The sequence below is a fragment of the Salvia splendens genome, chromosome 13, assembly GCF_004379255.2.
Source record: "Salvia splendens isolate huo1 chromosome 13, SspV2, whole genome shotgun sequence".
Lineage (NCBI taxonomy): Eukaryota > Viridiplantae > Streptophyta > Magnoliopsida > Lamiales > Lamiaceae > Salvia > Salvia splendens.
In genome coordinates this window covers 10,796,496-10,811,628 of record NC_056044.1, presented here as the reverse complement: position 1 = coordinate 10,811,628, position 15,133 = coordinate 10,796,496, and the positions used below count along the sequence as shown (strand labels likewise).

Genomic DNA, 15,133 nt, shown 5'->3' with positions numbered 1-15,133 from the left:
TATCCTTATCAGTGAGAGGGACAAAGTGTTTCTCAGCTAATTCTGGTCTGACTTTTTAAAACTCCATGGGGTTGAGCTACACTTATCCACTGCCTACCATCCTCAATCTGATGGCCAAACCGAGGTGGTAAATCGATGCTTGGAGACTTATCTTCGATGTATGTGCGGGGATCAGCCTGCCAATTGGTGCAAATGGCTCAGTCTCACTGAATTTTGGTATAATACTTCTTTTCACTCGGCCATTGGAACCACTCCTTTCGAGGCTTTGTATGGATATCCTCCCCCACTTCACATTCCCTATTTTCGTGGGGACTCCGCTGTCCATGATGTTAATGAGAGCCTTTTAGCTCGGGAGGCTATGATGGATGTACTTAAGTTTATTTGAGCCGCGCTCAACGCCGCATGAAACAACAACATGATAAGCATCGCTCGGACCGCCGCTTTGCTATTGGAGATTGGGTCTATTTGAAGTTACAGCCTTATCACCAAAACACTCTCCGTGATAGACAGTTCCACAAGCTTAGTCCTCGCTTCTTTGGGCCCTTCAAGGTCATGGATAAATTCGGCGAAGTTGCTTACAAACTTGCTCTGCCGACAGATGCAAAAAGTCATCCAGTTTTCCATGTTTCTCAATTAAAGAAGAAAGTTGGCCCGCTATCTCAACTTCACGGCTCCCTTCCCGTTGATGGTAACTCCACGTTTATGGAGCCTGTGCAAATCTTGGATCGCCGCTTAGTCAAGAGGGGTAACCAGCCTTCTACGAAGGTGTTGATTCATTGGTCTAATTCCTTCCCCGAAGACGCTACATGGGAGTTTCTTCACGACATCCAGGGGAGATTCCCTCATTTTCAACCTTGAGGGCAAGGTTACTTGAGCGGGAGACGTTTGGTGCATGAAATGAGCTAAGCAAATAAACGCTGAGGTGGTTTTACACGTAATAAGAGTGTGCATGGATGCATGCACACGAGAGTTGTATGATATAAGCTCCAAATCAACACATAGCGTGAGTTGGTTAGTTAAGTGAAGTTTGTTAGATTGTTTGTTGTTGCAATGCACTTATATAAGCTATTTTCACTTCATTTGTAACACACGTTTTATGAATTAATGCAAAACTCTTCCTCTACTCTATCTTCTCCCTCGCGTAACTCTATCTGTGTAGGTGCGATTCCGGTGACCGTTCATAGCCCCGGTGACCCCAATTCGGCACCAAAGATCTCCTCTTTACTTCCAACTGGTTTGTTGCTTTGCATACACTTAATTCAAATTCATCAATTTGTTTTTATCTCGATCAAATATTTATCTTCACGATTTTTCTACAAATGTCGTATTTGCTCGTAATTTTGTGACTTCAATCTTGATAGCCCTCGCCTAAATTTGTAGATATTTTCTAGGTTTATTCTGTTGTTCCATAATCATTTACTTTTGATTGTTCTCAAGCTTATCCCTATCCCCTGTCTCAAATTGCCTTGACTGAAAGTATTGTTCATTGATTAGATATAGATATCCGAATCAAGACAATATTGGAACATAAAAAGATGCTCAGATATTTTGTGGAGACATTAGGGTGATGAGAGATCAAGGGTGGAGATGGGTTTTAAGGTTGGTTTACATATTTGCAGTTGCAACAATATGGACCGCAGCTAGTTTCGTTGTCCAATCGGTTGTAGACGAGGGCGTTTCACCGTTTCTGGTCACCTACATTTGCAATTCATTGTTTGTTGTGTACATACCATTAGTAGAAATTGGGAGGTATTTGGAGTGTAGGAATGGGAGCATTTTCTCTTGGTTAATTAGGAGAAATGATGTTGCATTGCAAGACTCTAAGGTTTCCGAAGAGGCTATTCTTCTTCCCAATAACGAGATATCGAATGATGGTGAAGTTGAAGCTGAAGCAGTCGGGTTGGAGTTGGATGTGGAAAGGCGTTGGACGCATTGGAGAGTTTCCAAAGTCAGCATCTTGATCAGCCCCATTTGGTTTATGGCACAACTCACTTTTAACCTTTCCCTCAAATACACTACAGTTACTGTAAGGAATTTGATGTATTCTTGTTTTGTGTATGTATATCTCATGGCTTTGTTTATGATTAATGTGATTCCTCTTTTGGTGTATAGTCCAATACCATCCTGAGCAGTGCATCCAGTCTGTTCACATTTCTAGTTGCGCTCGTGCTTTTGGGCGAGAAGTTCGCTTGGCTGAAGCTCATCAGTGTTCTGCTTTGTATGGGAGGAGTCATCATTGTCAGCCTCGGAGACTCGGGTGCAGGAGCCAATGAGGTTGCCTCACATCCTGTGCTCGGAGATTTTTATCTCTCTTTTATCTGTACCATTTTATGCTGCTTATATAACTCTCATTCGCCAAAAATTGCCCGATGAAGACGATAAAGCTCAACTTCATCATATTCTTTCATGTGGCTCTCATTCTTGCATTTTCCAAGCTTGGGCTTTTCAACACTCTCACTGGAAAGCAATTTGGTTTAATCGTTGGCAAAGGTATAATAATTTCGATGCTCCTCCCACCTCCATTACTCATGCTTTTTTCTTGGATATGTTAATGCTGTTTTTGCTCTTGGCAGTGCTGTTTTTTCTCACTACATATATCAATCTCTAAGCATCAACTTCCACATTCAGGTTTACTAAATAATGTGGTGAGCGACTATCTATGGGCCAAGGCTGTGCTCCTTACGACGACCACTGTGGCTTCTGCAGGTCTCTCAATTCAGGTACCGTTGGCGATCATTGTGGATTCATTGAGAGGGATTGCACCTTGAAAACGTTGATGTCGTGTAAGCGTGTGTATGATAAATTCCTAGATCGAGCTGCCAAGTCAACTGAATCCACTGAACACTAGGTCCAGGAACTCAAGGCGAAACGGAAGACTCTAGCTATGGACACACAAACTCTTGCGTTTCAAAGATCCCTCAACCCGTTATACAATAGACTAGTATAGGGAAGCAAGGGGTCGATCCCACGAAGATGGACGCGCAAGAAAATATCTAGAGATTTTTTGGTTAGAAAACGACTGCTGCCACGCAAACTTTGGTTGAGGTATTCTACTTCTAGACCTATGCGCAAAATTAGACACTAGACCTAGTAAACTGTAAACAACAGGCAGTGCTTCGACATCCTTAGAACTACGGAATTTTAAACCTACTTCCTAGATAGAGCAAACGATTACCAACTATAGCTAAACAGACACAACTAAAGGTTGGGAACCAACTTCCAGAAATATCAAGTACGGAATTAAAGCTGCAACTAACTAACAAAGCATCTAACTGACAACGACATGCATCACATCAACTAAATCAAATACGAAGATGGAAGAAATAGAGCATATACCGAGATTTAAACAAAATGTAAAAATTCGGACGCCGGAAACTTGCAGACAACCGGAAATAGAACAGATCTACGTATAATAGGCGGAATGAAATGAAAACATGAAAGTTAGGCATAAGTCTCAATCACTCTTCAGATCCAACGTCGGAAACTTAATCCACTCCGGATCCAAGTCATCCGAACCAAAGCAGCAAGCGATATCAACTCCCTGGTTCCCGATTCACCCAGATTTACTTCGATCAACCCCCAGATTCCAGCAATTTCACCAAACTCGTCAACCAACACAAAACTCAAACACCCAACTCAGCAACTACAACAAACGCAAAATAATGAACACCTTTAATCGAAATCAATCGAACTCGGTAATGGCGGAAAACAGAAATTTCATAAACTAAAGCAATTCGACAGTAAACAAAGTCGAGCTCCGAACGGCGAAGCTCGGTGAAATTCACGACAGAAAACTAAAATGAAAGCGATTTAAATTGTTTCTTTGCCCTCCACGAGGACGGTGTTACTCCGACGACTAACTCGCAACCAGTGACCCAGAACTGCCCTACAATTTCCCCATCAAAACCCAAAAGTGTGTAGAAGTGGAGTGAGCTGCAAACTAAATCTGTTACTGAGGTCCCCACCGAGAGGATCCCTCCAGATTGCATGCTTCCTTCCTTATATAGGCGCGGTAGGATCTTCTAGAAACCTTCGTAGAAATCTTCATTCTGCCCTTCAGCTTCACGATCCCTCCGTGTAGCTGTTTCCTCCGAATTTGCTCACTTATTCACCATAATTGCATGGTCCTTGGAATCCACCTTCTCTGTTCCTCGACATGGTGAATTCTTCTACACACCTGGCTTAAAACATTTGTTAGACCTTATAATTGTATGAATTTACCCCCTAGACCTATGCACCGTTCCCATGAACGACTCTACAAACAAGACACGAACACTACTCCAATTACTAGACCTAGACATACTACAGATTCAAAACGAAACACTTAAAGAAAAACACATAAGCATTAACTAGCTTCAATTTTTAGGCGATCGTCCCCACAAGCTTAAGTTCTATCTGATTGTCTACAGTCTTCAAATCCTCGTCCTCCCTTCTTTCACTTAAACGGTCTGTCAGTTCGTCAAGATAGCCTATGGACTTCCCAATAATTGGATTCACTCGATCACTCATTCCTCACCAGGGATGTTAGGATCGAATCACTCTTAAGTTAATGTTATACCACTGATGCATCGGGTTATGAGAGTTTCGCTTTCCTACAGTCCTCCTTTTTGCTTCCTGGGTCAAGTTACTACTGTTTCCTGCCCTTAGGAATTTTTTCTTTTGCTACCATTTTTTTTATTTTCCTATGGACTTTGTCCAGCTTATACCTCCGAAATTTTTTATTTTCTTCCTTTCCTGGACTTCGTCCAGCTTATACCTCATTTCCTGGACTTCGTCCAGCTTATACCTCCAGAACCCAATTTTTATTTCTCTCCTTACGACTCTTTTCCCTAAGCATTCAGTGGCGGCCCCTTTTATACAAGTTAGCTCACAATGTATAGGCTTATAACTCACATTTATGGTGGGGCTTCACAACTAGGTCATCTAAGGCATCATCTATCTTCCTTACTTCATTCAAACCGAATTCATCTTACTAAGGAAAAAAGCCTCAAAGTTGACATGCATCCTATCTTCAATTGCTCTCACTAAGGGAATCTTGCCTTATTATATTCACCAGCTCATGCGAACACAAACACAGAACCTAAAAAAAAAAAACTACAGACTCTTAGACCTAACAGATTATTTACATGCTTGACACTAACTGCACTAACTGCTCTCCCCCTCCCACTTCATTCATGCTTGTCCCAAGCAATCCCAATGAGGTGGAAAACACGGCAGTTAGTGGTGACAACAAAACAGAGATCTCAGACATAAATAAAACACAAACTTCTTACACTTAGACTAAGAATTGGGCTAAGTGGAGAAGACCCAAACATCAACTAACAGAACGTATATACACAACAATCTTCTCACACTTAGGCCAAGCAATGGGCTAAGTGGGAGAAGATATACACAGAAAACACAAATAACAAACACATGCTATATTAACAAAAACTTCTCACACTTAGCCCGAACATCGGGCTAAGTGGGAGAAGTGTAACAGACAAAAGCTAAAACATGCGAACAAAAACAACATCTTCGCACACTTATATCAAACATTGGGCTAAGCGTGGGAAGGCACAACATATATATGCAGAATAAAGCATGCTGGGCAAAGAACATAGATAAAATGAAAAGAAAGAAGAAAAGAAAAACAGAAAAGTAAAAGTTACATGTTCATGGGGGATTTAATTCTCGGACTGGCCCCCGCGGGAGCCAGACAGGGACGGTACGTAAGGTCGGGTCACTTTTGCTTTCTTTCTTGCTGGCGAATCCGGCTTCTCATGCTTTGTCTCACTCGGTTGCCTGGTCAATGTCTTCTTCACAGTCAGGGACTTTGATGCCGACGAGGCTAGCAAGGGTTTAGACGCGGGTGGAGGACGCTGTAGAGATGAACTTCCTGGCCCAGGGTGGGTGGACACCGTGCTGGGTCCAGTAGTCAATATCGCCTGGGGCGCGGAGCAATTCTCCTTCAACCATTTGGTCATCATCATCATCAATTGGACAGCCTCCTTCATCTGACCACTGTTGGTCGACTACATCCCCACCAACTCCTTCATACTACCCCGTAGGGCCACCATCTCCTCTCTGACCATCCTAATTTCTGATCTCATCCATCCTATCTCCTTTCTCATCTCCTCAACTTCAATCTTAGCTGTAGATTCGACAACTTCTGGTTCTCGCTTTACCGGTCGACTTCATAGAAACACACCTCCTTCCCGTGCATGTACAACAGCTCTTTGTTGAAAAAATAGTCGACGTTAAAGGCTTCTGGGGCTCACACCTAACCACTTCAGGGGCTGACTTGGCGATCTTCAGTATTATGTTCCTCTGAAGATAAGCCCATAAAAGGTGACACGTGTACATATGTCGGGAAGGATTGGCAGTCATTTGGTGGCATGCCTGGGCTAACCAGTAGCCTAAATGCACTCTTACTCCCGTGGCCATGCACCAAGTAAAGTATAAATCCGCCGTTGTCAAGGCTGAGTTCACAGTCCCTATGAGATTGTAGCTGATGAAGGTCTGAGCAAATCGGAGTATGCGATTCTCAATATGAAACCCCTTTGAAACACTTGTTTTAAACTGTCCTACCTTTGGGTGGGTGATGGATTCCCAAGCTGGTTGTGGTTTGAAACCGGGTGTAAACTTCGGCGCTCCAACCACCCGATCATTCCATAGCCCTTCATCGTCCTTCGTACGCATAAACAGTCCCATTCGGAGGGACCATTCTCGTATACTCATTTCATACTCCACGGTGAATAGGCGGAAAGTGATAGAATCGGCATGCAAGTCAGTGGTTGGTTTCAAACGGAAAGTAGAAAAGAATTCTCATGCCAAAGCTGTCGGCACCTCTGTTTCTCTGTGTTTCAGGAGCCAATCGAACCCGATCGCATCTATATACTGCCGGAACTCGTCGTCAGAAGCTATTTCTTTCAACTCCTCCCGCACATACCTCTTTCCCGATTTTGCCAACTTACCAGAACTACATCTCTCCTTGTACGTAGCAGTTCTCTTGGGGTCCTCAAACTTCTTCATTGCTTCCAGTAGCTGTTTGGTTAGCCAGACCTCTTCTGGCTCAAAGTTCAATATCTCCTTAGGCACTTCGTCCTCATCAGACTCGCTAGACGAAGGAGGGTCGGCAGGTTCCTTGGCGAAAGGAACCTTAGTTGGGGTCGGGAGCGAAGCTTCCTCAGATTTGCTTCCTGCGGGGTTTGTCTCCTCATTCGTCCTTATCTCTGAACCTTCATACCCTTTTCCGGATCTTAAAGTGATCAGACTGATGTTAGCTCTATCAGGCATCCTTACTGAGGCAGGAATCTTGCCTTCATTCCCTCGCATCTCGCTCAAGGAAGTAGCTATCTGCGACATTTGTTTTGCCAGCATATCCGATGTTGTCTTTTGCTCTTGCTGAGCGTCCTGAAGTTTGTGGACTACGTCATTGTTCGACTGCAAGTTGTTCTGCATATGCTGCTGAGAACTTACGAGGTCATGCACCATCTCATCCAGATTCCTCGGTGTTTTAGAATTGGACTGACTAGACCCTGGACCTGCATTCGAACCACTTGCTTTATTCTGGCGAATGTTCCCTTGACTTCCCGAACTATTGTTGAACTGGTTTCCTGGCCCTTGATAGGTGGTTTGGAAGTTTCTCTGGTGTGGTGGTACATAAGAATTCCCTTGAGGGTTTTGGTTCTTGTTCCCCCAATTCGGATGATCTCTCTGGTTCCGACTATTCCAGTTGCTCTGCCCCTCTTGATTTCTCCCAGACCAGTTACTCTGCCTCTTCGGTTGAGGTACAAAGTGAATGTTCTGTTGTGGTGCTGGCTGGCTCTGGTCGTTGTCCGACCATCTGAAATTGGGATGATTCCTCCAGGGTGCATCTCGCTGTCTCCCTGGATTCCAACTTCCATCGGGATTCCAACTCCCCATTGCATTAACTTGAGCCGGGTACTCTCCTTCCTGGGGTCCATAATATCGCTGAAACTGACTATCTCCTAGACCCGGAGGTTTCTCCTTCTCTTGTGAGGTTGGTGGTGTGGTCTTCTCGATGGCGTTCAACAGTGCCTTCTCAAGCCTATCGATTCTTGCCTCTACCCTCTCTTCATCCTGCTCCCTCAGCGCATACGCTGAGCCTTTCTTCACAAAATTCCTTGGGCTATCGTATGCCTTTTTCGCCTCAATCAGCTTTCCCAGAATTTCTCTTGCTTCACTTCCTCTCTTCTTTGTAAAATTTCCTCCACTCGAGGAGTTCAACAAATCCTTTGACTCAGGGTTTGCGCCTTCATAAAACAGATAGTAAATCTCTGCCTCAATCATCCTATGGTTCGGGCAGGCATCTAGCAACCCCTTAAATCGTGACCAATATTGACTCAGAGACTCATCATACTCCTGCTTGCACTCTATGATCTCCTTCTTGAGAGCGTTCGTCTTGTTCGACGGAAAGAAGTAATCTAGGAATTCCAATTTAAAGTCCCTCCATGTACTGATAGAATCCGGGGGTAACCTTAATAACCAAGTGTTGGCTTCCCCCTTCAAGGCAAAAGGAACTGCGCGCAAGCAATAGTTTTCCTCTGTTGCGTCATTCGGCCACTTCTAAATGCTACACAATTTGCTGAATTCATTTAGGAACTCGTACGGACACTCATTCCTACGCCCAGAGAACGTTGGTAGGATGCCGAGCACGTTCGTCTTGATCTCAATGGACCTCTGTCACGGATTCATAACTATAGCTTGAGCCGGCTCTCCGTCTAGATGAGCAGTGAGCGAGCCGATTTCCGGATCTAGATCGATTATGTTCGCCATGACCCCTGTTTCTTCCTCCTCTGTACTTGTTTCCGAAGACGATTTAGGATCCTCCCCTCCTGACGAGTTCCAATCCTCTTCACTTTTTGAACCAAACGGAAATGGATTTCCCGTAGATAATCCCGATCTGGTGGTGACTGTAGATGCTGAGTCCTTGACTTGCCTAGTAAACTGATCGTTCCTCCACTCAGATGAGCCTCCACAGTATCCAAACCGCGAGCCTCTGCTCATACACTGAAAATAAAGAAAGAAAGAAAATTAAGAATTATGTACGCCAAAATTCTCTAGACACAATCACAAGTTATGCCTTCCATCCCTGACAACGGCGCCATATGAAAACGTTGCTGTCGTGTGAGCGTGTGTATGATAAATTCCTAGATCGAGCTGCCAAGTCAACTGAATCCACTGAACACTAGGTCTAGGAACTCAAGGCAACACGGAAGACTCTAGCTATGGACACACAAACTCTTGCGTTTCAAAGATCCCTCAACCCGTTATACAATAGACTAGTATAGGGAAGCAAGGGGTCGATCCCACGAAGATGGACGTGCAAGAAAACATCTAGAGATTTTTTGGTTAGAAAACGACTGCTGCCACGCAAACTTTGGTTGATGTATTCTACTTCTAGACCTAGGCGCAAAATTAGACACTAGACCTAGTAAACTGTAAACAACAGGCATGCTTCGACATCCTTAGAACTACAGAATTTTAAACCTACTTCCTAGATAGAGCAAACGATTACCAACTATAGCTAAACAGACACAACTAAAGGTTGGGAACCAACTTCCAGAAATATCAAGTACGGAACTAACAAAGCATCTAACTGACAACGACATGCATCACATCAACTAAATCAAACACGAAGATGGAAGAAACAGAGCATATACCGAGATTCAAACAAAATGTAAAAATTCAGACGCCGGAAACTTGCAAACAACCGGAAATAGAACAGATCTACGTATACTAGGCGGAATGAAATGAAAACATGAAAGTTAGGCATAAGTCTCAATCACTCTTCAGATCCAACGTCGGAAACTCAATCCACTCCGGATCCAAGTCATCCGAACCCAAGCAGCCAGCGACATCAACTCCCTGGTTCCCGATTCACCCAGATCTACTTCGATCAACCCCCAGATTCCAGCAATTTCACCAAACTCGTCAACCAACACAAAACTCAAACACCCAACTCAGCAACTACAACAAACGCAAAATAATGAACACCCATAATCGAAATCAACAGAACTCGGTAATGGCGGAAAACAGAAATTTCATAAACTAAAGCAATTCGACAGTAAAAAAGCCGAGCTCCGAACGACGAAGCTCGGTGAAATTCACGACAGAAAACTAAAATGAAAGCGATTTAAATTGTTTCTTCGCCCTCCACGGGGACGGTGTTACTCCGACGACTAACTCGCAACCAGTGACCCAGAACTGCCCTACAATTTCCCCATCAAAACCCAAAAGTGTGTAGAAGTGGAGTGAGCTGCAAACTAAATATGTTACTGAGGTCCCCACCGAGAGGATCCCTCCAGATTGCATGCTTCCTTCCTTATATAGCCGCGGTAGGATCTTCTAGAAACCTTCGCAGAAATCTTCATTCTGCCCTTCAGCTTCACGATCCCTCCGTCTAGCTGTTTCCTCCGAATTTGTTCACTCATTCACCATAATTGCATGGTCCTTGGAATCCACGTTCTCTGTTCCTCGACCTGGTGAATTCTTCTACACATCTGGCTTAAAACATGTGTTAGACCTTATAATTGTATGAATTTACCCCCTAGACCTATGCATGAAATTAGCCTTATCACACCTCATCCGTTGGATTACGTTGGAGCTGTTGCTGTGTTGATTGGTTTCACTGGCCTTAATTTCCCTTCAGATACTCTTTCAACAACTAGAGAAGCCCATCTTGAATTGCAGACTAGAAATACAACAAATGCTCACAATCACCTTTCAGATGCTGCTAAATAGATTTTTGCTATGGAAAGTATAATACATGTAATATAAACAGTTATTTCGTTTCAAGAGAAAAAAAAAGTAGCTGTTTGGTGTTATCTGTTGGGCATAGTAAAATGTTAAAATAGTGAAGATTCCATACAACAATATGTCAACCAAGTAAAACTAAGAAATTATAGTATTATGTAATAATCGCAATAAGGTCCAAATATCAATTCCCAGGACGAATGGCTTTCCTAAATCTTATGGGAAAATAATAGTCTTCTCAATCTTCAACTCTGTGCTGTGGTCATATGGCCGTATCTCTGCATCACTCTCCTAGTTGCTAGAGCTGCCGCCTCACTTGCACGCAAATCCCCAGTGGCCATAATTGCAGCAAACTCATTGCTGATCTCCTCTTGGACTTTGCTCCGAGCATCTCCGAGTGGATCTCTACCAACAGCACCTCCTGCTCCGTTAGGAGAGGACACCTTTTTGGTCTGCGTCTGTTCATCTACACCTTTTGTTAATTCTGCTTCAGATTTCCTGGCATCATCCTCAACTTTCGCCTTAGTCAATTGGATGGTACTACCATTAGCTGGCTTTGAAGAAACTGCCGCCTGCTTTGAACCAGCAACCGCGGAATGCCTGAACTGAGGAGCTTGGGGAACTGCACCGGCCCTCAAAGTGCCCTCGAGATTCTGTATCATTGGCACTGCACATCAAAAAAAATATAGAACGTTACGCGGTAGTTATTTTCTTTAGGCCTTTTTCTTCCTTCAATTTTAGTTGTGTTAAAACTTTTGGTTCCTACCATGAAACAGAGCACATGTTTTGCTAGCATGTAAGCTTTCAAAGTTAGTACTTTCCTAGCACCAAATCTTATGCAAACAGCATCTTCAAAACTTTTATTAGTAAGAATCAACTGACTACCACGATGCATTTATGATAGTTATACTTAAGAAAGTAATTTCAAATTCCTTAGCTTTGTAGCTCATAAGCCTTATATTAACCCATTTCATCAGGGAAACATTCTGTCACTACTTAAGTATTCAAATAAGTAGGGAGAGAATGGGAAGCAAATTTCAAAGAAGGGAACAAAAAGGAGAGACTAAATCATATATATCATCATAGGGGAGTGACTTACATATGACAGCACCCATCGGACTACTCAAAACTTCATTTGGGAGATTCAAGATGTAATCTGGTATCGAAGCATCAACCAGGAACTGGGCAACCTCATTACTGAAGTTGTTGCAATTATGAGTCAGCAAACTGTAAGTTTCAGCTGTGTATCGTGGACCAATATCGTCCAAGTACACCTCAAATACGTCTTGAGGCACATGCGTCGTGCCAAGATCTATCACACGAATCGGTGTCCCATATGGAGTTGAACCAGCTGGAGCACTTTGTATGCCACCTCCGAAATAGTATTCATTACCATACACAACAACTCCGGTATGCCTGAAAAATCACAATAACAATTTTAGCGATAAGAAACATCAAGGCATCCACATTCAACAGCCAATTCAACATTTTGAGACTGTAACCTTCTTACCATATGCCTTCAATAGGCTTCCCCAAAAATGTTGTAGACAGTTGTCTGGCCAAGCCCTGGCTTAAGTCATAAACATTCAAAGAGACCTTGTAACCATCCTGCATGTTTACAAAAGTTGTAAGCTTATAAACCATTTCACAGCTGCCCATTTTAGTCGATCATGATTACGAATTCACTAATAGATCACATGCAGTCTAACAAGACATACCTCAGCCATTTTCACCAGTCCAATTGAAAAATACTTGAGATAGGATGAAAGGCTGACCTACAAAAATATAGACACTGAGATCAAGCTAGGTTCAGGGGAATGTAAAGGGAACAAATCAGTAATGCTGAATATTAGTAACAAACAACACCAATGCACCATAAAGCTTATTGGAACTATCAATCAAATTGTATAAACTTTAAAGGAAAAACAACTTTCAAACTAAAGATTAATGCAAGTTCATAAAGAGATTACAAGCAAAAACTGTACAAAAAGCTTCAAAGTAGATCCATAATATGCAAGCATACAAAAACACTGATGTCTATCTGTTTGATGTCCAATTTCTATATTTCATAAAGATGCACCAAATTGGGGATAAACCAAATAATAGCAGCTTAATGAACAAGAAATCAAACATCATCTAGGCAGAAACAGAATGTGAATCAATCAAAATGATAAAGATATTGAAACAAATAAAATAACTAATCTAGGCAATCTATTATAGCATCATCAATAGGAACACAAGAAAATGTCAACCAGCAAATCGCAACTTGCAATTTTAGCCCAATTCTAAGACTATATTCGATAAAAATACTAACACTGAGAAGATTATTACCCCTAACTTCTCCAAAACGCAAAATTTATATCACATTAAATATCTCTATTCAAAAATCCACATTAATACGCAATTCCCCACAGTAATTCCGAGACAAACGCCCAGGCTTCTATTTGATCTGATCTATAATCACATTGAATATCTTTATTCAAAAGTACATCAATTACAAATTAAATCTCGGATAAACCATACAAAAATGAAGAGAAGAAGGTGCGAGTGCTTCAATTTTCAGAGAGGAAATCCAGTCAATCGAACAAAGTTATAAATTAAAGAAACCAAACATAAGAAAAAAGAAGCACAATGTAGCATACCTGAAGAAAGAGGAAAGAATGTCCACAAAACCGACAGAAAATAATATTCGCAGCGAAATTTCGAAGGTCTGGAAAACTAAGGCTTATATAGTGTGAACGGAAGAGAATACACCAGACTTCTAGAATTTTCTTGCCAATTATGTTACGACACGTAAGCGTTCCGTTTGCTGACCAATATTTTGTTTATTACGTATTCAATGAGCCAAACCCAACCATGTTTCAGCATTGGAGGGATCTATCTTCTATACTTCCGTCAATACAAAAATTTAATACAGATACCCAGAATATTAATGGTTTCAATTAAATTTTATTGGATTTGTATTCTTCTCCATTAATCCATTAATAGCATTTCCAAACATTTACATTAAACTCAAACTCATTTTAGTGAAATGTGATGTTATTTTACTCAAATTATATAAACTAAATTCAAAATTAAAAAAAATATTCTTTATATTATTGTTGGGTTAGACTCCCAACTTGTAGAAAAAAAGACCCATATGGCATTGGCCCATTTATTTACTTAAATAGGTTAACGGAGAACTTATTAATACCTACCAAAAGTATAGGAGCTGCCATTATTAAGAGAAGAGAGAGAAAAACATGTAGAAGGAGAAAAGAGTTCTCCAAGTTTCTGCACTGCGCAGTCTCGGGTTGTCTTGATTGGAGGTCCGAACGTTGTCCGATCGACTTAAAATTTTAACTGGAGGTAGAAGACTCGTGGGGCTTCATTTGAATTTGAACGGTTAGATCTTCAGTTACGAATTTCTGAACGTGACTACAGTTTTGAGATGTTTATTAACTCTATTTTGAAGTTGTGTCTAGTGCCTTCGTTGTGTTGTTAAGGATTATATATCATTGTAAACTTGTTGGTTATATTCTCTCCTTGGTGCTAGTGGATTTGGTAGAGCGGTGGGTCTCGTGGTTTTTATCTCTTCATATTGAAGAGTGTTTTCCATGTAAAATCTTGGTGTGATATTTTCTATTATCGCTTCTCTTTATCATATTATTGATTCGTCCACATTAGATGCTATTCCCTTCGTCCCATAAAAATATGTGCACTTTCTATTTTCATTCGTCCAATAAAAATATGTGCATTCCATTTTTGAAAATTTATATCAATTTAATAATGTAGGCCTCACTATCCACTAACACGACTTTAACTATCATTCTTCTCTCTCTTACTTTACCAATTTGTCTTAATTCTCGTGTCATATCCATTGCACCTATTTTTATGGGACGGAGGGAGTATTATATTGTGCTCCTATCATATTCTTGCAATTGGGGAGGTTTGTTTATCCGTTGTGCCTCTGAATTAGGCCATTCCTCCCAACAATAATGTCTTTTTTACTCACAAAATTTGAAAAAAAAATTGGTTTTGGTTTAGTATAAACCCAAAGATAGATATTTTTATACAAAAACCAAAAATGATATTGGTTTTGGAGTACTATTAGAGCTAATTACCTATCTCATTTAGGTTTTAATATACTCTTGGAGATGGTCTAAGAACCCGATAATTTTAGTTTGAGTTTGAGTTGATTGGATTAGGTTCGAATAACCAGTTAAACTATAATATTATTATTTCTATTGATATTTAGAAAAAAAAATATTATCTTTAGCTTTATTCTTTAGATTCTTGCAAATCAAGTTTAAATAAAAATTTTATTGTGTAAACTAGTTTTAATAGAGTAATATCAGATTCGTGAAAATGAGTGTCGTCATGTGTGGGGCCA

The 15,133-nt window shown here is 41.3% G+C and overlaps 1 protein-coding gene and 1 pseudogene across 1 annotated transcript; one reads left to right on the top strand and one right to left on the bottom strand.

The window, feature by feature from the left end:
* The first annotated feature begins 1,567 nt into the window (after positions 1–1,567).
* Positions 1,568–10,749, top strand: LOC121761115 (annotated as a pseudogene).
* A 73-nt stretch (positions 10,750–10,822) lies between these two features.
* On the bottom strand, positions 10,823–13,560 carry LOC121761116 (desumoylating isopeptidase 1-like). Its single transcript, XM_042156710.1, has 5 exons — positions 13,404–13,560; positions 12,480–12,536; positions 12,272–12,369; positions 11,861–12,177; positions 10,823–11,428 (listed from the first exon to the last, which is right to left on the bottom strand). Exons 2-5 carry the CDS (start codon positions 12,486–12,488, stop codon positions 11,007–11,009), a joined length of 846 nt encoding a protein of 281 aa, XP_042012644.1. The 5' UTR covers positions 12,489–12,536; positions 13,404–13,560; the 3' UTR covers positions 10,823–11,006.
* Between the last annotated feature and the right edge of the window lie 1,573 nt (positions 13,561–15,133).